The sequence below is a fragment of the Hippocampus bargibanti genome, linkage group LG07 (genome assembly GCF_051943395.1).
Source record: "Hippocampus bargibanti isolate YZ-2025 linkage group LG07, ASM5194339v1, whole genome shotgun sequence".
NCBI lineage: Eukaryota > Metazoa > Chordata > Actinopteri > Syngnathiformes > Syngnathidae > Hippocampus > Hippocampus bargibanti.
The window spans coordinates 5,005,311-5,029,630 of record NC_142740.1 but is presented as its reverse complement, the minus strand read 5'-3'; the positions used below and the strand labels follow the sequence as shown (position 1 = coordinate 5,029,630).

Genomic DNA, 24,320 nt, shown 5'->3' with positions numbered 1-24,320 from the left:
AATACTTGAATTAGTACACTTTCATACAGGACGTCACAGACGATTTTGAAGTACAGTCCAGGGTGTGCAAAGTTTTGCTAGCAGTACCTACCAGTGACCGAGCTGGGCAGCGTGTTGGCTTTCTTCAGCTGTTCCCGCCTCTCGAACCGTCCCCGCAGGCTATCTGGTCTCTTGATTTCGTCCGCCGTTTGAGATTTAAAACTAGTATCAACGCTCCCACATCCTCCTCGGCTCTCGGTGGAGCTAATTGTCATCGCTAAGTCCACCTGCAGACGGACGTGAGGAAAGATAAGGATTGTTGAAGGTTTATTCTAAAAAAAGGCAGTACTCTCGGTTGCTAACCGCAGTCCAGTAAGTACAGAGACTTAACTCACACTGTCTCGCTCCCGAGATTGCTTCTCGGCTAGTTTGGCTTCACGTTGACTGCGACGGTCCTCGCGGTTTTGTTGCTGTTCCCGGAATCCTTTCTGCTTCTGGAGCGCCAGCGTGATCCACAAGGGACCCGCGTCCTTATCCTGGACCCTGGCTCCGTCCAGGGAGTGCCTGCTCTGAAGTGACGGTTTCTCTGCAGGAAGGACGACAAAGGGAAAGAAATTGCCATCTATCTGTCAACCGTTCTCTCTGGAAGACCCACGTGGACTAGGTGACTCTGACCTTTTTTGAGCTCTGTCTTCCTGTCCAACTTCTCCCTCCAGGGAATGTTGATGGACGGGAAGAAAGATCTCTTCTCCTTGGGCTCCTCTTCACATTGGCCTTGGTTGCCCCGTAGCAGGTGGCCAAGAGACGTGGGATGACTCTGGCTGGCTGAGTCCTCGGTCTCGCCATGGCTCGATTTCGGCAGCGGCGATGGAGGAGGAGTGGGAACTCCATCGGCGGGTTTTGGTGAGGCGTGGGGTCTGCGGTAGAGTGATGACTTGGAGGGTAAGTGGTCCACATCGAATTCTCGCGTGGGGCTAGGGGATTTGCCCACACCTGCTCGCGGAATCACAGGGGAGGCTGAGGCGAGGGAGTACTTGGCTTCTCTCTGAGGTGACCCTGGACTGGATCGGTCGGAAAAGACCGGCGAGGCGTCCGAGTCCAGCTCGATGGGTGTCAGGGGCGAGGGGACACCATCGAAGCTGTCTCCGGCACTGTAGCGCTTCTTCCGTTTCTCTGTGGATTGCTCACTGTGGAACCGCAGTGAGTAGTTGGTCCTTCTCAGCCTAATGCCAAACGGTGAAGGCGCCTCATCGCCGTCCAAACTCGGTTCCTCGGCCTCTATCCTGCTTTCGGGCTCAGCCGATCCGCTACGATCCCGAGTCTTCCACTCCGGACCTTCAGACGTGGATCCAGGGCTGGGAACGAGGAAAGACGGGAGGTCTTTGGCAAAGACGCACTCGTCCACCACTCTTTCTCTAATGCGTAGACTCTTATTGGTCTTGTTCTGAAGTTTTGGGGAGGCGGAAGCAGAAGCTTTGGACGCCGCGGTATCCTCTCCCGTTTTATCATCTGATATGCTGGAATTGGAACACTCGGAATTTCTTTTTGAATCTCCAAATTTTTTCTTGGCAGGCGCGATTGAGAATTTGGCGCAGGCGGACATAGTTTTCCTCAAGTGCGTGTGGGCAAACTCGTCTTCATGGCTAGGTGAAGGTTGCCTCCTACTCGGATCAGGGTACTCACTGCCTTCTTCTACCCCTTTAAATATCTTGGACCTGATGGTGGCCCACTCAGCTAGAACGGCTGCACCAGCCGGGTCCGCCTCGGTGGATTCAGTCAGGGATTTTGCCTTTGACGACTTGCGATCCGGCGACGTCTTGGTCTTGGAGGACGGTGTTCCTTGAGCTTTACGGTCCTCACCGAGACCAAGGAGGGACTTGCAGGCAGTGTCCCTGATCTGGTCCAGATTGACGGCCGTGCCACACAACTGCGCGCCAGTCACCAGGATGGCAGTGTGGGGCACATATGGAGAAGTCTGCCGGTTGGGGGAGTCCGGTACTTCAGGGGGGGACTTTGTGCCTTCTCTTGGAACGACAGGAGCAGAAGTTGCCGGAACAGGCGTAAGGTTAACCTTGGGGAAGAGGATTTCTTTTTCCGCAGAAGAAACTTGGAAGGAGAAAGGCCTCTGCCGCTGCTCCATCTCTTTCCAGCGGAGTTCCTCAGCTTTGGTCCTCCTCTCTTGGTCCTCCCCCTCATCTTCCGTCATTTTCTTCTGCTGTTTTTCAGACTCCGGTTTACGTTTCTGTTGGACGTCCCGCAACTTCTGCTTCTCAGTTTCCTGCTTCCTCTTCTTGCTCTTCTCTACCTCCAAACATAGTCGCTGAGCCTCCAGCTCCTGCTGACTCCTTGCCTCCTTTTCCTCCTTCTTTCTTTGCTCCAGCCTCAGCCGCCTCGCCTCCTCCTCTTTACGCTCCTTGTCCTCCAGGTGCCTCCTCTCCTCTTCGTTCCTCATCCTTCTCTCCTCTTCCTCGTGCAGCCTTTTCACTTCTTCGTCCCTCTCCTCGCGCTGTCTACGACACCGTTCTTCTTCCTCAATCCTCAGTCGCTCCGCTAGCTGCTTCCTCTCCTCCTCCTCCAGCTCCCTGCGTAGCCTCCTCTCTGCTTCTTCTTCCCTTTCCTTCTCCTGACGCTGCTTACGACACCGTTCTTCCTCCTCTCCAATCCTCATGTGCTCCGCTTGCTCTTCCTCCAGCTCCCTCTTCCTCTTCGCCTCAAGTCGTTCCTCTTCAATTCGGTGTTTCTTGAAGGCTTTCAGAGACTCTTCCGTGGATGATCTGCGGCGGTGCTCTGCCGAGACACCTGCCACTCCCGGGTCATCCGGATCCATACCAGGGTTGGCTACTTCCTGGTGGTCCTAAGGATGCGTTTCATATTGTTAGCTTCCTCTGGTATTGAGCGGTACACACCTGGTAAGGATTCGAAGGGCCATAAAGTTTTTCTAGCTTTAGGGTGAAACGAAGTCTCCTTACCCGCGCGAACCGCCGGTGCTTGCGTGAGACCCTTTGATTCTTGGGTTTGACAGACAGTTTATGCTTGGCTGCAGCATTGTCCAGAAGGAACGCGGACTGAGGAACGGCATCCAGGTTGACCGACTCGATGGTACCGCCGGGCGGGAGGACTTTTTTGGACCTGGGGGACTTGACAGGCGTGCCGTGGTGCGATGGCGAGACCGCTTGAACCTGGAGATGAATACAAAATATTTGTATTGGGGCTTGGGGAGGGGAAATTGAGGCGTTGTGGGCATTACCGTCGGCTCGGCTTTCGGAGGCTCCATTTCGACGTGCGCCGTCACCCTCAGCGGACTCGGTGGAGTCACCTCTTCATCTGAGCTTCCTTCATCCCCATCGTTTTTTCTCAGAGAAGGGAGCCTCTGGCCAAATTTGATCGTCTGTGCGATCTGCTTCTGTCCGTTCAAAAGGGAAGCGTTGTGAGTATGGCGTCGAGAGCAATGGTGGGTGGTTTCAGCTAAGACCATAGCTGTGTCTAAAATCCTCATTTTGCTTTCACGCATTCTTGTGGCATTTTTGTGCCAAGGAAATGTGTTAGGGTGAGAGGGGGAACTCCTTTCATCCAACCAAAGCCTTGCCTCGTAAAAATAGGTATTTTGCTGCTATCAGAATCAGAATCAGAATCATCTTTATTGCCAAGTATGTAGGACACACAAGGAATTTGTTTCCGGTAGAACACGCTGCACTAGTATCGTCGTCAAAAAAACAGCTAAGTGGCACTATACAGTTCCATTTTGGCTACCGTATCTCCGCCCTCTGCCCTACAGATCCACGAACTGGACGTTAGACGGCTCTTCAAGCAGCAGAAGATCTCACTTGCAATTTTTTTTTGCAAATTCTGCACAAGGGTTGTTTTTATGACGTCATTTATGAGTTCCAGTCCAATGGTGACGACATAACCGGAAGTAGTCCAACGCATGATCCAGTACCATTGAACAACTTTTTGCTTCTCTTTGCCAGTGCCCAGAGCGAATCTGGAAATGTGTTGTCCCCACCAACATTTTGTGCTTGGACGCCTTACCTGCAGATTTTTGACTTTGTCCGAGACGTTTTCCTGGGACATGGCGTGATCCAGGTCGGCCTTTTCGGCCGACTCCTCCGGGATGAAGACGCTGTTGTGCGAAAGGGCTCGAGATCCAATGGGATTCAGATCCCTGTGGACAGAAGGACCATACCGTTATCTCGACAGTTTGCGCTAGGTTTTTGATTTCAAAAAAGATGTTGGTGTCTCATCAGACTCTCACAAACACGATGACATTTTCCATTCCCTGAAGTCTTACACTAAGGAATTCGATTACATTAGATTAGATTAGCCTTTATTAGTGTGCTCCATACTTATTTGTCATGTCTTTTTTTATGATGATAATAGTGCAGCGTGTTCTTCTTCTTTTCCTTTCGGCTTTTCCCTACAACAGCAAATCAGTGTCAACGTGTTCTACTGGAGACAAATTCCTTGTCAATAAAGATGATTCTGATTCTGATCCTTGTTGCTGACCAGCTAGATAAATGAAACTTATTAATGAGAAATCAACACTTTCCATTTTCAGGAATCAGAAAATCAGAATCAGAAAACCTTTATTTGTCAGACAATGGGGAAATTTGCACTTTACAGCAGCAATTTGAAGGGGGATGGAGTGGGAAGGGGGGGGGGGGGGTGAAAGGATAGAAACAAGATATTGTAAGCATAGTAAAATAAAAATATAAACTGTATACTGTAAGTGTGCAAAACCGTTTCATAAAAAACTACATAGTGCAAGTATCAAAAAAGTCATATTGATATATGTGGCTGAATTTGCATCAACCAATATTTACAGTACAAGTGTCAAGTGGCAACGGGCAGCCTACCTTAGACTTTGATTGCCGTTCTCATCATCGGACACAACTCCATTGCAAACCTCCCCGGTGGAGAAACTGGCCTTGAGTTGTGCCCCATCAAAGCCCCCTTGGGCCCCCCTCTTCTGCTTTTTCTTCCCAAAGAGACGTCTGAAGGGCTGGAACTTGCCCTGTCGTCTCTGTTTCTCTGTAGGCGGAAAAGAGAGAAAAAAATGTCACGTGAAAACCATAGAGTATCACTCTATCAATCTATCTAAAGCTAGCTAGCTAACCATCTATCTAGATCGCCATCTATCTAGCTAGCTAGCCATCTAGCTAGCCAGCTAACCATCTAACTATCTAGTCATTTAACTAGCTAGCCATCTATCGAGCCATCTAACTAGCTAGCCATCTATCTAGCCATCTATTTAGCTAGCCATCTAACTAGCTTTCCATCTATCTAGCCATCTAACTAGCTAGCCATCTATTTAGCTAGCCATCTAACTAGCTTTCCATCTATCTAGCCATCTTACTAGCTTTCCATCTATCTAGCCATCTAACTAGCTAGCCATCTATCTAGCCATCTATTTAGCTAGCCATCTAACTAGCTTTCCATCTATCTAGCCATCTAACTAGCTACCCATCTATCCAGCCATCTAACTAGCTAGCAATATATCTAGCTCACCATCAATCTATCTAGCTAACCCTCTAGCTAGCCAGCTAGCCATCTAACTAGCTAACCATCTAACTAGCTAGCCATCAATATACCCATTTAACTAGCTAGCCATCTAACTAGCTTGCCATCTATATAGCCCTTTAAATAGCTAGCCATCTAACTAGCTAGCCACCTAATTAGCTATCCATCAATCCATTTATCTACCTACCTACCTATCTATCTAGCCGGCTGGCCATCTAGCTAGCCATCCAGCTACCCAGCTAACCATCTAGCTAGCCAGCTAACCATCTATCTAGCTAGCCACCTATCCACCCATCTCTCAATCTATCCATCTATCTATTTGGATATTTATTAATTCACTAGTTATTTAATTTGTTAATGTTGGTGTATTTATTTATTTATTTGTTTTGAATGACTGACAAACGAATGGCATGAAAAGACAACGGAGAAAGAATTGACTGATTGATTAAATTGACTGCTGTTAAGGAAAAGAAGGCAAGGCTGACGAAATAAAAACAAGCAAAGAAAAAGGGCGAGCAAAGCAGTGAAGAGCATGACTGATCTCAAGTTTCTTTCCTTTTCCTTTCATAACTTTGCTGTTGTGAAATGTAAATTTTTCCACTGCGAGACGAATAAAGGTACATCCAACCCAATACAATCTTAGCCAATGGGATGCCAGGATGACACTAGGTAATAGCCAATGGCAGAGCAGCTTTAAAGGACAACCAACACCATTTTTTTTTTGTTTCCTAAGTGACATCAGAAAAACGTTTTATAGCATCTAAAATACCCAAAACCGGCACGCTGATATTTTTAGTCAAATGAAGAACACCAATAAAAATGACTTAAAGTGTCCAAAAACGACTTCAAAATGAAACCGGAAGTGGCCAGTTTCAGAAGGTCCCGCCCCCTTGTTAGTGACGTCACGCCAAGACGTCTTGCCTTGCTCGAGAATCAAAACAGTGGCTTCAGATTCGGAGAAGATGCTTTCTTGTTACTCATCCACTTATGAATATGATTCAAATAGTTCTGAAGAGGAAAGCATAAATGTTTACAATCGATTAAAGAAGTCCTTCTGTATCAATATCACTCCAATGTAGCGTCCCAGAAAATGCACAAAATGACAAGACAAGATGGCGCCCAAGCTTCGTTGGAAATGGGCTGATTTATGTGCTAGGAATTTGTGTCAACTACTATCAAATAGTAGTCTTGGTGAATTACACAAGGATTCACCATCGCGTTATTTATGTTTTTTCCTTCTAATTTCGTCATCAACACGAAGTTTTCAGACCAAACAAAGTACCGCAAAATGCATTGTGTGTCGCTTTCTCGGTCAGGGGCGTTCCTTCAGTGACGTCACATCAGGAATCGTCACCAACTGGAAAACAAGACTTCCTGAATATTCAGCGCGAGTCTTAAAACGTAAAATATAGCTATATTCAGTGGAATCTTTGTAAAATACGCTCAGTAGAAGTCATTTGAAGTGATTTTACAAATTATGGACACAACTTGTCGGGAAGCGTCGGTTGTCCTTGAAGAAGTGTTTTCGTCATTGGATTAAGTTGTCAATATTAACTCATTGACTGCCAGACGATGTGTAAAAATGTGTCCAATCCAGTGCCAGGGTTTTTGTCATTGTTAAAAGTCATGACTTGCCCGTAGAGCGTGATAAGGATAACTAGCAGAAAGAAAATTAGTATTTCGGACCTCAGGGGCGGATCTATGGCTACCTGGCTGGCTGTCTTTTTGCTATCTATTTGCTATCTGTTAGCTGTCTAATAGTGATGTGTCGTTCACGAACGAGTCGGTTCTTAGAAAATTCGTGAATGGCAGTGAATGAGTTAAAGCAACCAAAAAATATGGTGATTTTTTTGTAATCGACGTAAAAAAAAAAAAAATCCAAATTGTAAATCTGTGTCGACTCCTATTGAACAAACTACCGCGGCGAGGATTCCTTTTCACGCCAGCGTTAGCATAACGCGCTGTGCCGGTTGAGCAGGAGGTTAGGTCACAGCGGTACCGCCGTACAACCGCAACGTGCGCCGCATGTCTGACCAGACGCTAAAAGGGTGACACGGAATTGGTTGCTTAACGATCCCGTTTCGTGAGCACAGAATGGCTCAATTTACGAATCCGTTCGACCGCGTGACATTGCAGGTTGGTTAACGATCGCGCCGCTTGACTTTTTATAACACCCGTAAAATACCAGGGAGACTGGTTGATGATGAATTTGGACAGGAATAAGGCTACAGTGATATCTCCACATAAAGGACAACCGACGTCTCAAGTTCTGTCCATAATTTGTAAAATGGCTTCAAATGACTTCCACTGAGCGTATTTTACAAAGATTCCACGGCATATAGCTATATTTTACCTTTTAAGACTCGTGCTGAATATTCCGGAAGTCTTGTTTTTGAGTTGGTGACGAGTCCATACGTGACGTCACTGAAGAAACGCCCCGTACTGAAAAAAAGGACACATTGTAGCAGTCGTTCCATCACGTCAATGCTTGTTTGGTCTGAAAATCTCGTGTTGCACCAGAAAGAGCCAGAAGAGGGCGTCCAAGCTCCATGGAAGCAATTTATCAGCTTGTGGAAACGGGCTGATTCATTCCTCACAACAGCTCGGTGCCCATTTTCTGCCTCTTTTTGGTTGAGACATTTCCCCACAATGTTGCCTCAAAATGGCACGGATTAAATTTTTTAATCGATTGCAAACATGTATGCTTTCCTCTTCAGAACTATTTGGATCATATTCATAACTGGATGTGTAACAAGAAAGCATATTCTCCGAATCTGAAGCCATTGTTTTGATTCACTAGCAATGCTAGACGTCTTGGCGTGACGTCACGAACAAGGGGGCGGGACCTTCTGAAACTGGCTACTTCCGGGTTCATTTTTTTTGCAGATTTTGGACACTTTAAGTCATTTTTATTGGTGTTTTGTATTTGACTAAAATATACTGCGTGTTTTGGGTATTTTAGATGCTATAAAACGTTTTTCTGATGTCAGTTAGGAAACAAAAAAGTCACGTCGGTTGTCCTTTAAATAACGTCTTTTTCAAGTTACCAAACGCCTCAATCAAGATATGAAAATTAAAAATGCATTTTTTTTTTTTTTTGGGGGGGGGGGGGGGGGCTACTGAATTCAACATCCTTAATGACAATAAGAAAAAAAACATGGCCGCCCGCATAATAAGTATGCTAGCCTTTCCTACTTGTGCCTCTCTCTATCTATTTCTCTCCGCCCCACGAAACAAAGATCTTAATGCACCGCCAAGGGCCCGTTCACACACTCATGCGTGAAATGAAAAAGGACCAGACGCTCTTCCTGCGTGCTTGTTTCCCCCACCCCCGAGCCTCCTCACGCCGCTCGGACATCTGACACGGCCAATCAGGTGTGATCTAAGCAAGCCCGTTGGAGGCTGGCGGGAAACTAGCAAGGGGGGTTTCGTTCCTAAGTCTGGACCTCAACCACAAAGCAGTAAAAAGTCCAGTTTTTGCGTTGATTCAAATCACACCATGCAGGGATTAAAGAGACACAGAAAGAAAATAAGACACTTCTGTGTAAACGCTCAGTCGTACAGGAGTGGTCCATCGGTGAGAAGGTTTCTTCAGCCGTCATCTGTACTTCTTTGAGGGTCGCAGGGATAATACTAGTGGGCCTCAATCTGCAGTACAGATGCACCTAAAAGCTAGCAACCACTCATTTGACGACAATAAGGTTAAATCTTAGCGAAAGAAAATTGAAAGGGGAGTAAAAGAAGCTATTTTCATAAAACAGCAAAACCCTTCACTAAATCGCCTTGGTGGGGTGAGGTTCAATTTGGATCGTTCCTACAACAGACTCCTGAGGCAACATAGGCTTAGTTATGCTGATGAGGTGATACCAGATCAAATGGGGAAATAGAAGTAATCAGTCAAGACAATAGAGGTAATCAGTTTAGCCGCAGGGAGTAGTCCTCTGCTCCCCACAACCTGAGATCAGGGACCAATCATAGCACCGCCATGTCTGGACAGTAGGGATATATATATATAGGGCAAAAACTACCAGCAAAAGATTTTAGTTCGCTGACAAGAAGAAGCGAAACGTCTGACACCTTCAAAAAAGTACAGATGACGGCTGAAGAAACCTCCTAAAAATAAAACACTGTCTCTTTAAGAGGTCTTGGGGCTTATTTTACCTGTGCCTTTGGATTGTTCGAAAAGTATACCAGGCTGGGTTTCCGTGGCGCCCGTCGCCATGGTCGCTCCGCAGCACACCCTTGACTGCGGTGAGACGATGGAAGCGTGGGAATTTAGTTAACTGCAGACGGGCGTTAACGGGGTGTTTATTTTGGGGGAATAAGCAGTGTTATTGAGGATCATAAGATGGAGGTTGGGGAAGGAAATGGGGGATGATTGACAGGGAAGGTGTAAACGTTTTGAAATAGCTCAAAAAAGGTTGCAAAATACTGTCATGGAGGAGAAATCTAGAAAAAATGTTTGATTTATCTAGCTATCCAGCTAGCTACCTAGCTAGCTATCTATTTGCTATCTTTCTGGATAGCTATCTATACGGCTAGCTAGATATTAGCTATCTATTATCTAGCTAGCTAGCTTTCTATTTAGCTATCTATCTATGATTGACCGGGAATGTGTAAACGTTTTGAAATAGCTCAATAAAGGTTGCGAAATGCTGTATTGAAGGACAAATGTTCTAGAAAAATGTTTTATTAATCTCGCTATCCAGCTAGCTACATAGTTAGCTATCTATTTGCTATCTTTCTGGATAGCTATCTATACGGCTAGCTAGATATTAGCTATCTATTATCTAGCTAGCTAGCTTTCTATTTAGCTATCTATCTATGATTGTCCGGGAATGTGTAAACGTTTTGAAATAGCTCAATAAAGGTTGCGAAATACTGTATTGAAGGACAAATGTTCTAGAAAAATGTTTTATTAATCTCGTTATCCAGCTAGCTACCTAGCTATCTATTTGCTATCTTTCTGGATAGCTATCTATATGGCTAGCTAGATATTAGCTATCTATTATCTAGCTAGCTAGCTTTCTATTTAGCTATCTATCTATGATTGACCGGGAATGTGTAAACGTTTTGAAATAGCTCAATAAAGGTTGCGAAATACTGTATTGAAGGACAAATGTTCGAGAAAAATGTTTTATTAATCTCACTATCCAGCCATCCACCTAGCTGGCTATCAATTTGCTATTTTGCTGGCTAGCTAGATATTAGCTATCTATTAGCTCGCTAGCTTTAGATGTAGCTAGATAGATAGCGAGGTAGCTATCTAGCTACCTCGCTAGCTATCCATTTGGTATCTATTTGCTATGTTGATGGCTATCTATCTATCTATCTGGCAAGCCAGCTATTAGCTATCTATTAGCTAGCTACCTACATTTCTATCTATTTGAGTTACTTTTGGGTTGAGTGAGTGCTGGCGCGTGTGGGTGCCACTGCTCACCCACAGAAAAACTTTTGTGACTGTAAAGTGAGTTTGAGAATTTTGAAAAACACTTATACATTGAATGTCTTATTATTATAATTGATATTAATATTGAGAAGGAAGGGATGAAAAATTGGAAGGAAGGTGCGTAGATAAAAGGGAAACAAGCCTGGGAAGGTTGGATGAAGCCTGAAAAATGCCTGGAATGAACAGAAAAGAAGGGATGAAAAGGAGAGAAGGTAAGAAGGAGTGGAAGAAATAAAGAAAGAAGAAACAAGGATTTGTGAAAGGGGAAAGTGAGAAGACTACATTTTGTTTTCATAAGTGTGTTTTCAGCCTCCAAAATGCCTTATTTTTATTTTTTTTATGTGGTCACTCGAGATCTTCATTTGGTTCTGGAAAGCATCGCGGGGGGTTCACTATAAAGACGCTCTCCAAACTCACGAACGAAATACGTTCCGAACGGTCGTTCGTAAGTTGAATGTGTTTGTAAGTTGATTCAGTGCTATCATTTGTGTGGAATATATGTTTAAGGCCTATATAAGTATTATTATACTTATATAAGGTTTATATAAGTATGTTTAAGGCTTGTATAAGCAACCTGTATTGGTTTGTACTGAAATATAAACATTATGCTCTATAAAGATATGTAAACGTACAACTGGAGAGAATACTACATATGTTACTACAAAAATGTTCCAAAAATTCTGGCTAGCTACCTAGCTAGCTAGCTTTCCATCTAGCTAGCTATCTAGCTACCTAGCTTTCCATCTAGCTACCTATCTTGTTAGCTAGACATCTAGCTACCTATATAGCTAGCTAGATATCCAGGTAGCTAGATATCTAGCTACCTAGCTAGCTATCCATTTGCTATCTATTTGCTGTCTTGCTGCTAGCTAGCTGTCTGGCTAGCTAGCTACCTTTCTATCTAGCTTTCCATCTACCTAGCTTTCCATCTAGCTAACCTATCTTGTTAGCTAGATATCTAGCTACCTATCTTGTTAGCTAGATATCTAGCTACCTATCCAGCTAGCTAGATATCCAGGTAGCTAGCTACCTAGCTAGCTATCCATTTGCTATCTATCTGGCTAGCTAGCTTTTAGCTAGCTATTAAATAGCTAGCTAGCTTTCTATCCATTTGAGTTACTTTCGGGTTGAGTGAACGCTGTTGTACCGTTGTTCGCAACTCGAATGTTCATAACTAGAGGAGCGTCTGCACCATAAAAAAAAAAAAAACTTTTTAACCCTTTTGCTATTGACGTTACAAATGAGTATCACATTAAATTTTTACTCGTAGAAAATAAAGAAGGGTAAGTTTCATCCCAAATTTGCTGTCGGGACCAGTTAATACCTCATTCTTCCGATATTTAGAGGCATGTGACATTTTTCGGCTGTCAACAGAAGATTGCATCACAATTACTCCACGCGTCCCAGTGAGGGCAAATTACCGTATTTTCTGCACTATAAGGTGCACCTAAAAGGCAATAGTTTTTCAAAAGCTGACCACGCGCCTCATAATCCAATGCGCGTTATGTATGGAAAATGTTTTAAAATATGTAATTCGTTGAAGGTGCCGTTTATAATGCGGTGCACCTGATGTATGGAAATTGTTTTTAAATATGTCATTCATTGAAGATGCCCTTTATAATGCGGTGCACCTGATGTATGGAAATTCTTTTTAAATATGTCATTCATTGAAGATGCCCTTTATAATGCGGTGCACCTTATGCATGGAAAACGTGAGGGAAAGGGTTAAAATACTCCTTGGGATAGTGGAAGTAAACATCTTATTCCGAAATGGAATACGGGGGTCACAAAATTCAACCAAAAATGCAAAAAAATAAAAGCAGAAGCGCTTTTTTTAGATGCATGGGAGGTGACGCGACAGCTGGTCTTCCATCCCAATGGTTATTTAAAAATATAATAAATTAAAAATGGCCCCCAGTTAGGAAATCATTGGCTGGGAATGCGATGGGGGGGGGGGGGGGGGAAGCGCAACGAGCCGCCATGCGTGGCTAACGCCAAAGCGTCGCCATAAGTGTTGCGAAGCGTCGTAAAGTGTTGCAAAGCGTGTCTGCCCGGCAGCAACAGCCAACAGCCAAAAACCATGGCGACATTATTATTATTATTATTATTATTATATTTTTTTTCTTCTTTGCCAAAGACGGTCATCACCATTTTACCTATTTGGGCCGCGCAGCTCGACAGCGCCGCGCACCACTGAAGTAAAACCTTAGGAAACATGGACGGGTAAACTTTTGAGGCCCACGGACGCCTCCGGAGGCTTCTGCCGCGACGGGTTGGGGGAGGCGGCTTGGGAGGAAACGGTTACAAAAGACACACAAAAATAAATAAATAAACAGCAGGTTTGCTTTTGTTAGTACAGTGATACCTTGGCTTACGAACTTAATTGGTGTAAGGCGAAAAGTGTGTATCCCAAAAAATAATTTCCCATAGTAAACCATTAAAATGAGAATAATCCGTTCCCAGGTCCCCATAAAACATACATTTCTACTTTCTAAGCCTTAAAACTACACAAAATATACCTTATTTTATGTATAATAAATGTGCTATGGTATTATAATTAAAGAATTAAACTGTACGGTATAATAAATTCGATTTATTGACCTTTGAGATGGTTGTTGATGGATGGAATGGAGTGGCCAGTTTCATCAGCATGAAACACTTGATGAGGAACGTAACCTTCTTCTTTCACCATCTTGAGGAATGACCCATAGTAGGTGCTTTCTCTGCGATAATTTTACCTTGTTCCTCATCAATTGTGTTCTGTTTAGCTGGGTTGATAACTTTTTGCATCAAGTGTACAGATGGTTTGTGCGGGTTATTTGTGGAGCCTGATTGATGGGAATTTTAACCTTGCAGTCTACACTCTGCCTTTGAACTATCAAAGTTGAAACGAGTCCAAATTACAATGGTTTCTCCCCATTTTCTCACTGTCTCTCTGTCGTCTGCCTGTCTCTTTAAAGTTCAAACCACCTCCCATCACTGCTGTGTTCTTGACCAATCACGTGGCTTTAACCGAAGACTGGGGGCGGAGGACAAAAATGAGTCGGCTGCTATTCTCTTGTTAGGAGAACGGGATCGTTCGGAACGACGTATCACTCATTGTGGCAGCTCCGTGTGTATCCCGAAAAAAAGTTTGTATGCCGAGGTAAAATGTTCGTAAATTTAACGTTCGTAAACTGAAAAGTTTGTCAGCCAAGGGCTTCGTAAACCGAGGTATCACGAATCGCGTGGAATATGACGAGTGGCATCGCGGGTGGCATGGGACTTTTTTTTCAGGGGGGCGGGGCTTATGAAGCAAAACTAATAATATTATGAACACTGTTCAAAGAAAAATAACACACAAGAACAACGAGGGGCATTTTTTTCTTTCTGATCGCAACCCCCCCCCCCCCTCTTTGAGTCTAAAGTGGGGGGGGGGGGGGTCATGAATTTCTTATCCAACCGTCGAGTAAACATCGTCGTCGATATTTTGGTGTATCGCATGACGTGAGATTTTCCACTCGGAGTGTACACCCAAAGCGATAGCCCCCCCCCCCCCCCTGAACAAAACACACATTATGAAATAAATTGTGAACAGCGGCAGAAAAGACAAGAAGGAAAGAGATTTTAGGAGGTATTATTTTGGGGGTTTAGGAGGGGGTTGTGAGTATTAAAAAAAGGGGCCTTCTTACCGTGCAGTAGAGTCTGCAAGGCTATCTGGGGAGTGTTCCACCTGCCTGCTGTCAACTAGTGCATCAACAGGAGTCAGGTGTCAAATGCGCTCACGTTTGCTTGGCTGTGGGGGTGTGTGGTGTATTTTTTTTATTTTTTTTATTTGCAATTGAGTTTTTTTTTTTCTTTTAAAGGACAACCGACGTCTCCGGACAAGTTGTGTCCATAATTTGTAAAATGGCTTCAAATGACTTCTACTGAGCGTATTTTAATAAGATTCCACCGCATATAGCTATATTGTACGTTTTAAGACTCGCGCTGAACATTCAGGAAGTCTTGTTTTTGAGTTGGTGACGTGTCAGTACGTGACGTCACTAAAGGAATGCCCCTGACCGAAAAAAAGACGCATTGTAGCGGTCCTTCCATCACGTCAATGTATTTTGCTGTACTTGTTTGGTCTGGGGACCTCGTGTTGCACCCAAAAGCCACCAGAAGAGGGCGTCCAAGCTCCATATAAGGAATTTATCAGCCTGTGGAAACGGAGGTGGCCACAAGAGGTCGCCATTTTGTGCCTCGTTTTCGTTGAGACATCTCCCCTCAATGTTGCCTCATAATGGCACGGAAAAAAATTCTTTAATCAATTGCAAACATGTATGCTTTCCTCTTCAGAACTATTTGAATCATATTCATAACTGGATGTGTAACAAGAAAGCATCTTCTCCTAATCTGAAGCCATTGTTTTGATTCTCCAGCAATGCAAGACGTCTTGGCGTGACGTCACGAACTGGGGGCGGGACTTTCTGAAAATGCCCAATTCGCAGCTCAATTTTTTTGCTGATTTTGGACACTTTAAGTCATTTTTTTTGGTGTTTTGCATTTGAATGAAAATATCATACTGCGTGTTTTGGGTATTTTAGATGCTATAAAAAGTTTTTCTGATGTCGGTTAGGAAACAAAAAAGTGATGACGGTTGTCCTTTAAATATATATTCCATACAAAATATAGCACTGAAGCAACTTACGAACAAATTGACGTTATGAACGACCATTTGGAACATATTGTGTTCGTAAATTGGGGAGTGTCTATATTAGTTTTATTTTTTTGGGGTGTTTTTCGAGTGCAACCTTAAAAAAAGGAGGATTTATATTTAGAAATGACACTTGTAAATTTATGTGGCTATTCATTTTTGTAAAGTATTTTTGTTTTCATTTTATTTGTATTTTTTTAAGGGCAAGTTATATTTTTTTAATCCTTTGCTTTAGTATTAGCTTTAGTTTTTTTTTTTTTTTTGCTTTTATAGTGTTTTTGTTTTGTTTTGGATTTTATTTTTCGAACAAAAATATTATTTCCTCTTTAGCTTTGATCTCTTTTGTTAGTTTTCAGCGACTGCAACAATCTTGATGCCTATGTGCTTATACTGCACTGTACAGTGCCCAAGACTTCATCATCTCATATTGTAGCCGGTCAGCTGATCTATTTCTGCCGTGTCCGGAGGAGACACAGAGTGCCACTTTGTCTCGCAGCTGGAAAGGCACAGTGCGGCAGAACAGAAAGGCATTCATCCTTCGGATCGGCTGACGTACACAAAGCCGACGGTTGTGCACGTCGCTGAACAGAAGAGCAGGCTTGCGCGTGCGTACGGATGGATGGATGCTGCGCACCTCCATTCGGAATTTACACCTTTGCCAATGGACGACGGTGCTTGTTATTTTCCGTATACAGTGATACCTTGGCTTACGAACTTAATTGGTTCCCAGACAGTGTGTGTAAGGCGAAAAGTGTGTATCCCAAAAATTAATTTCCCATAGGAAATCATTAAAATGAGAATAATCCGTTCCTCGGTCCCCATGAAATTTTCTCTTTCTTTTTTTTCTAATTTTCTAAGCCTTAAAACTACACAAAATATACCTTATTTTATGTATAATAAATGTGCTATGGTATTATAATGTAAACTGTACAGTATGATAAAGTTGTTTTATTTACCTTTGTGATGGTCGATGGCTTGATGGAATGGAGTGGCCGGTTTCATCAGCATTAAACACTTGATGAGGAACGTAGCTTTCTTCTTTCACCATCTTGCGGAATGATCCCTTGTAGGTGCATTCTCTGTGATAATTTTACCTTGTTCCTCATCAATTGTGTTCTGTTTAGGTGCGTTGATAGCTTTTTGCATCAAGTGTACAGATGGCTTGAGCGGCTTATTTGTGGAACCTGATTGATGGGAATTTTAACCTTGCAGTCTATACTCTGCCTTTGAACTATCAAAGTTGAAACGAGTCCAGTTGAAACTAGTTCAGTTTTCTATCCATTTTCTCAGTCTCTCTCTGTCGTCTGACTGTCGCTTTAATGTTTAAACCACCTCCCCTCACTTCTGCGTTCTTGACCAATCACGTGGCTTTAACCGAAAACTGGGGGTGGGGAATAGAGGACAAAAAAAATGTCAGCTGCCATTTTCTTTTTTGAATTTTTTTCATAAATTTAATGTTCGTTAACCGAAAAGTTCGTAAGCCAAGGGGTTCGTAAACCAAGGTATCACTGTATCTGGCTATTTATTAGCTATATGGCTATCTAGCTAGTTAGCTAACTGTCCAACTGGCTATCTATTAGCTATCTGTTAGCTAGCTGGCTAGGTTTCTATCAATTTAAGTTACTTCCAGGTTGAGTGAACACTGGCGCGTGTGGCTGCCGCTTCTCACCCGAAGAAAAACGTATCCTGTGACTGTAAAGTGACCTTGAGAGTTTTGAAAGGCGCTTAGAAATGAAATGTATTATTATTATTATTATTATTATTATTATTTGCTTTGAAGGTGTCCTCAGTGGAAGAAATTCCAAAACAACCACTTGGGAATTCAACCAAATGCGATTCAATCTGAAGCGGTGATCGTATGGATAATCGAAAATTGCCAAGTTTTTTTCTTTTTGTATTGACTATATCAATTCTAATGTGGGCGGAGCCTAATATCAACACTATTTTAACGTATTCGCTACAAAAACAAAAGGCGCTCGGGGCCCATTCGATTTGACAATTACACAACAGCCTGACAAAACCATCCCATCAGCTCCATATGACCCCCCCCCCCTCTCGCCAAGCATCTGTACCTGCATCGTGCAGTCGCCCCCCCCCCCCCGTGCACTACAACACACACATGTAAACACCCCCAAAAAATCCTGGGTATGCTAGCCTAACATTCATCACTGGGTTTTACAAACCTCAACAATAACTGTGTGAGATGAGTAAACAGATGCGAACCACTTCTCCATAAATCTAAAAAACCAGAGCATGTCATCCTGTCAGCCTGCCACCACATAAGAGTAATGCAGCATTGGCTATTAATAAAACATAAAAAAAAACAAATGCGTGGCTCGGTTTTCAGTTGCGTGTGCATGCGTGTGTTGTCGTGAGCCTTCCCAACCGCCACATCTCCAAAATGATGCATTGTCTCTTTGATAAATAAATATCTCACACACACACACACACATACGCACAAAGGCGTGGATCACTAAGGGATCGCTTTTAAATGGCAGTTCAGTGGCTAACGGGCCACGCGTGAATTGTCACAACATAACAAATGTGGCCCTTGTTTGTCATAACCGCCTGCTCACCCCGCGTACTACATCGCCACCACAAAGCCCGTTCGCCAATTACCACCCCCCCACCACCACCACCCTCCGCATACAAGGGCGTTCTCACGTCCGAATTCCACGTCGCGCGAGTGAAGCTAGGATGGAGAGTGGAACGGGGTGGGAAGGATGGAGGTGGGTGTGCGAATGCGGTTACAAGGTGGTCACGCGACGCAGAAGACTTACGGCGATAACAGCTGAGAGGCGTTCGTCTTCTGTTTTGGTGGCTTTTGTTGCCGCCGAAAAAAGGCACAGCTGCAAGCGTCTGAAGGAGGAGGAGGAGGAGGAGGAGTGTGGTGGTGCACACGAAGGAGGCAGAAGGAAGAATGGAGGTGGGAGGGGGACCAGTGGGCGATTTCAAGTCTAAAAACAGAAAATATACACATTTAGCTTTTTTTTAAATATTTTTTTAAAGTCATGACTTGCTAGTAGAGCGTGATAAGGATGATTAGCAGAAAAGAAAATTAGCATTTTGGGCTCCATTTTTTTTTTTCCAATCAGGGGCGGATCTAAATGGTGACCAGGAGGGGCTAAAGAACACCCTATGTCATTCTCTCAAAGCCAAGTGGAATATAATCACTTTTTTTTAATTCATAACTATCTTCCGGCAAATTGGTGTTGTTGTGTTTATTAGCTAGCTTACTATCTATTTCAGTTATTTCCGGTTTGAGTGAACGCTGGCGCGTATGGCTGCCGCTGCTCGCCCGCAGAAAAACTTATCCTGGGACTGTAAAGTGACCTTGATTTTTGAAAGGCGCTTGTAAATGAAATGTATAATAATAATAACAATAATAAAAGTATTATTATTATTATATTGGCTTGAATAACAGCTGAAGCTGGGACAATGCGCTAACATGGAAAAAAAGGCAAATGCTGCCCCTTTGTGGAAAAGAAAAAAAAAATGCCAGCGCTTTATCGGCACCCAAGCATGAAAAAAAAAAAAAAAAAACAAATTCGGAAATGACACTCTACATCATATTTTTAATTCCTGAATAAATTCGGGAATGGCAGTTAATGTGTTAAGCGTTATGTTAAATAGTGGATATAAGTATTCCAGCTATGTTGATCCCTTTTATATTCTCAATCCTCCCCGAAAGCTTATTCGCATGATGTGAGAAAAAAAAACAGGTAATCCACAGGCGACCGCGCTTGCCACACAAATGCATTTTGGAGGTTAAAAAAAAAAGCTCATATAACTCTAGACCCATGTAATTTAGGAATTAACTATTTTTTCCTGATGAAAGAAGAGAGTTTAAGGCACAAGTTTCAAAGTCAAGGTTGTGTGTTTTATGTGGTTATTGTATTATTATTATTACAAAATAATACACTGTAATTAATATATTATTGTGAAATCTCTAACCGGATATTTCTTTTTTTTTTCGTTTTAGGGACCGTTGTTTCGTCATTGAACTGTCATTTTACTTTGAAAATCTGACAGGAAACGTTACGGGTGCATGTTGTCTGCACAAAAAAAGTAAACTATGGTTACGTGGTAGGCAACAAACGCATCCAGGGGACTTTTTGTTTGCTAAGGCAGTATTTTCAAAGGAGAAAAAAAAACCTTTCCGGAGGCGCCTTGCTCGCGGCTCGGACGCTCCGGCGATGGCTCCACGAAAGTCGGACTCGGCGAAAAGAATCGGCGGCGTTCGGTCACCCGACTTTCGGAGCTCGGGCTCAGCGGCGCGGCGCCACTCCGCCGCGGTGCTACCGTCCGTGCTGACGTTCCTGGTGATCGTCGCATCCGGAGGCCTGCTGCTCATGATCGAGAAAGGAATGCTTAGCGGCGTCGAGACGCCTCCGCCCCGGGGTAGCAGGCGGCTGGATGTCGGCCGGCACGCTGGCCGACCGGAGCGGGAGACGGAGGACGTGGAGTCGCAGGTAAAAGGGGCTGGAAGCCCAGACGCCAGGATTGGGACTATTTGTACACGTTTGCTCGCTCGGGAGTGGTGGAATTATTAGATAGTGTTACATATAAACAGAAATGGCGAAAGTAAAATATATATATAGTGATACCTTGGCTTACGAACTTAATTTGTTCCCAGACAGATTGTGTAAAGTGAAAAGTGTGTATCCCCAAAAATAATTTCCAATAGGAAACCATTAAAATGAGAATAATCCGTTCCCAGGTCCCCATAAAACATAATTTTCTACTTTCTAATTTTCTAAGTTTTAAAACTACACACAATATACCTTAATTTATGTGTAATAAATGTGCTATGGTATTATAATTAAAGAAATAAACTGCACTGTATAATAAAGTCATTTTATTTACCTTTGTGATGGTCCATGGCTTGATGGAATGGATAGTTTTTTTGCATCAAGTGTCTCAAGGAGCTCTGGGTTGTACAAAAAATATTTTCATAATTGGTATTTAACAAAATGCAGTGTTTGAAATTTTTTTGGGGTGATGAAAGTTTGTAGTTTCAATGTTAACTCATTCACTGCCATTCCTGAATTTATTAGGGAATTGCTTTAAAATTCTTCTTTATACATTTAAAGCACAGGTGTCAAAGTCAAGGCCCGCGGGCCAAATCCTGCCCGCCACATCATTTTTTTTCGGCCCGCGAAAGCAAATCAAACTTGTTAAATTCCATGATGATTGCTAAAATCTGAGCCACAATTTCATATTTTTGGATGTCAACCACAATAAAAGTCATTATTCTTGACTTTAGATTTGAAAACGAGTTATTCATTAATTTGCTGTGTGCTCCATATGTAATATTTGAAGGGATTTAAACATTCTAATCGTTTCCCCAAATTCATAACGGCCCTCGAGAGGAAACCATAAATCCAATGTGGCCCGCGGCAAAAAATGACTTTGACACCCCTGCTGTAAAGTGTCCTTGAGAGCTTTGAAAGACGCATAAAATAAAATGTATTATTATTATTATTATTCTTACTATAACTGAAAAGCATGACGTGGAGCGCCATTCCCGAATTTGTTCGGGTTTTGGTTCTTCTTACTATGGTGCCCATAAAGCGCTGGTCAGACCTCTGGCATTTTTTGCCGTTCCACGAGGAGGCAGCATTTGCCTCTTGTCCATGTTCGCGCTTTGTTACAGCTTCAGCTGCTGTTAAAGCGCTATATACAGAAAATCAATATGTATTGTACAGTAAAGTCTCGTTATATCGATATTCTCGGGAGTCGAAAAAAATATCGATATAACCGGGACTATCGATATATCCGACCCTGCGCGCATGTAATTTTCTCCTTGCGTTCATAGAAATAGTATCGTAATAAGCGGTACTATCGATATAACCGATATCGATATAACGAGACTTTACTGTATTTTATACAGGCGGACCCATTTCAAGCTCAGATAACTCCAGACCCCATATAACTTAGGAATTAACACTTTTTTTTCTAAGGAAAGACAATCTTCTAAGAACTGAATGTTTATGTAGTCCTAAAACTCAATATTCTGTGGGTCCTGTAATTTGAGTTTAAAAAAAATGACAAAAACCCTGGCACTGGAGTGGACAGCTTTTTGCACATCATCTGACTGTCAATGAGTTAATGAAGATCAGTCAGAATTATTTCAAGTGGTTGGGACTATTTCTTTTTTTGAAAATGCTGGCATATAAATAAGTAAAAAATGCTCACTTGCAATTTGTCTTCAAGGTCATCCAGGACATCCGCAACCGGACCATGACGTCCATGTGCAGCCAGAAGAACATGCCACGAAGCTTATGGTCGCTAACGCCGCAGCAGAGGAAGACGCTGTTGCAACACGTGCTGGTCAATGACGAGTACCGCTTCCTGTACTGCTACGTGCCCAAGGTGGCCTGCTCCAACTGGAAACGCGTTCTGAAGGTACTGGGCGGCGCCTTGGAAAGCGTCGATGTCAAGATCAAGATGGACCATCGCAGCGATTTGACTTTTCTGTCCTCATTCAAACCGGAGGGAATCCGCTATCGGCTGCAGCACTACTTCAAGTTCATGTTCGTACGAGAACCCATGGAACGCCTGCTCTCCGCCTACAGGAACAAATTCGGAGAGATTGAATCGTACCAGCGCAAATATGGCGCGGAGATCGTCAAACGTTACCGCAAAAGCCGCGGCGGCAAGAGCTCGCACGTCACCGGCGACGACGTTACCTTCGCGGAGTTCGTTCGCTATCTTCTGGACGAGGACGTGGAGAGGATGAACGAACACTGGATGCCCATGTATAACCTGTGCCAGCCGTGCGCCTTGCGCTACGACTTCATCGGATCTTACGAGCGCCTGGAGCGGGACGCCGAGTTCGTGCTGCGAAACGTCGGCGTTCCCCCGCACGTCGGTTTCCCGGCGAGGCAATCGTGGTACAAACCCGTCACGGCGGAGACGTTGCACTACTACCTGTGTAGCCTGCCGCAGAAGCTACTGAGGGAGCTCCTGCCCAAGTACATTTTAGACTTTTCTCTCTTCGCGTATCCGCTGCCCAACACGACCACTGAGTACTGTCGGCATAAGTAAAAAGTAACTGGGTTAGTGTTGAAAAGAAGAGTTTAGGGAGAAGGCAGACATGACAAGTGAAGCGGTTGGGGGTGAAAATTCTTAGGCTGGTTGGTGACATTATCTACCACTTATCCGAGGTCAGGTCGCAGCTTCAATCGGGAAGCCAAGACTTCCTTTTCCCCAGTGGCGGATCCCGAGGTGTTCCCAGGCCAGCTGGGTGACATAGTCTCTCCAGCAAATCCTGGGTCATCCCCGGGGTCTTCTACCAGTGGGGAATGCCCGAAACACCTCATCAGGGAGAGATGCCCGAGCCACCTCATCTTGTTCTTCTCTATGACATCCTAGATCAGATTTTCAGGTTTTATAGTCAACATATTTTTTGACACATCATCGGAAAACAATACAGAGGTGCCTTGAAATAAGAGCGATTCAGTTTGGACGTTTTTCAAGACCTTGATTGGCCGATTTTTTTTTTTTTTTTAAAGGACAACCAACACCTCCGGACAAGTTGCGTCCATAATTTGTAAAATCACTTCAAATCACTTCTACTGAGCGCATTTTACAAAGATTCCACCTCATATAGCTATATTTTACATTTTAAGACTCACGCTTAATATTCTGGAAGTCTTGTTTTCGGGTTAATGACGATGCCCGAAGTGATGTCACGGAGGGAACGCCCCTGACTGAGAAAGTGACACACAATGCATTTTGGGTCCTTTTTTTCATCTGAAAACACAGTGTTGTTGGCGAAATTAGAAGGAAAACTACATCAATAACGCGATGGTGAATTGTTATATGTCGCAGCTAATTGCGGTAACACGCATAAAGAAGGTGTAAGTTTACACAAATTCCCAGCGGACAAATCAGCCCATTTCCAACGGAGCTTGTGCGCCATCTTGTGCATTTTCTGGGCGCTACATTTGGAATTGATACGGAAGGACTTCTTTAATCGATTGCAAACATTTATGTTTTCCTCTTCAGAACTATTTGATTCATATTCATAACTGGATGAGTCCAAATCTGAACCCCGTGAGCACCGTTTTGATTCTGGAGCAAGGCAGTTTGTGAAGGAGTATCCTTGCGTGACGTCACGAACAAGGGGGCGGGACTTTCTGAATCTCGCCAGTTCCGACCGAGCTCATTTTGTGGCAGTTTTGGGACACTTTAAGTCATTTTTATTGGTGTTTTGCATTTGACGAAAAATTTCAGCCTGCGTGTTTTGGGTATTTTAAATGCTATGAAACGTTTTTCTGATGTCAGTTAGGAAACAAAAAAAATGGTGTCGGTTGTCCTTTAAGGGCAAATGTTTGAAATCTTAATGCTGAAAATGTCACAATACGGGGCAGCAAAAGCACAAGTGAATGCTGTCGTTTGGCTCTGTGATTTCACAAGATGGTGTCAAAGCAATACATTTTGTCTTCCATTATTTGCGTGTGCTCATTATTACTGGAAATGTCATATTAATTCCTATTAATTTTCAGGAATGAAATAAATCTGTAAATGATAATTTTTTTTTACACCTATTCCAGTATCGCAAATTAGCATTTCCTTAAAAATAGCATTTTATTTTTTTGTGTAGCCAAAAACATTTTTTTAAACCCCCATGTGTCCCATTTCATGTCTGTTCTTCTATAAATGTGTTCTATTTTTCTATTTTTTCTATAA

General features: G+C 43.4%; 2 protein-coding genes across 8 annotated transcripts in view; one reads left to right on the top strand and one right to left on the bottom strand.

The window, feature by feature from the left end:
* The window catches only part of cracd (capping protein inhibiting regulator of actin dynamics), a 26,783-nt gene extending 4,823 nt beyond the window's left edge, over nucleotides 1–21,960 (bottom strand). For 3 of the 7 annotated variants that reach the window (XM_089000098.1, XM_089000097.1, XM_089000099.1), the window contains exons 1-10: nucleotides 21,822–21,960; nucleotides 18,404–18,580; nucleotides 13,102–13,231; nucleotides 4,833–5,007; nucleotides 4,009–4,141; nucleotides 3,227–3,382; nucleotides 2,949–3,158; nucleotides 655–2,833; nucleotides 375–565; nucleotides 92–266 (exon numbers count right to left, since the gene is read on the bottom strand). In XM_089000098.1, the coding sequence (XP_088856224.1) occupies nucleotides 92–266; nucleotides 375–565; nucleotides 655–2,833; nucleotides 2,949–3,158; nucleotides 3,227–3,382; nucleotides 4,009–4,141; nucleotides 4,833–5,007; nucleotides 13,102–13,162 (3,280 nt within the window). In that variant the 5' untranslated portion in view covers nucleotides 13,163–13,231; nucleotides 18,404–18,580; nucleotides 21,822–21,960. Of the gene's footprint in view, nucleotides 1–91; nucleotides 267–374; nucleotides 566–654; nucleotides 2,834–2,948; nucleotides 3,159–3,226; nucleotides 3,383–4,008; nucleotides 4,142–4,832; nucleotides 5,008–9,058; nucleotides 9,608–9,657; nucleotides 9,743–13,101; nucleotides 13,232–18,403; nucleotides 18,581–21,821 lie in introns of those variants that run through there. The other 4 variants (XM_089000101.1, XM_089000103.1, XM_089000102.1 and 1 more) reach the window with 4 other exon arrangements.
* On the top strand, nucleotides 19,691–24,320 carry chst14 (carbohydrate sulfotransferase 14). The gene is made up of 2 exons (XM_089000110.1): nucleotides 19,691–20,095; nucleotides 21,840–24,320. Exons 1-2 carry the CDS (start codon nucleotides 19,820–19,822, stop codon nucleotides 22,671–22,673), a joined length of 1,110 nt encoding a protein of 369 aa, XP_088856236.1. The 5' UTR covers nucleotides 19,691–19,819; the 3' UTR covers nucleotides 22,674–24,320.

Bases quoted from the DNA above. Each gene is read 5' to 3' on its own strand.
- chst14 (XM_089000110.1), top strand. From the start codon at position 19,820: ATGGCTCCACGAAAGTCGGACTCGGCGAAAAGAATCGGCGGCGTTCGG. The intron at 20,096-21,839 runs GTAAAAGGGGCT...TTTGTCTTCAAG, and splicing joins CGGAGGACGTGGAGTCGCAG to GTCATCCAGGACATCCGCAA.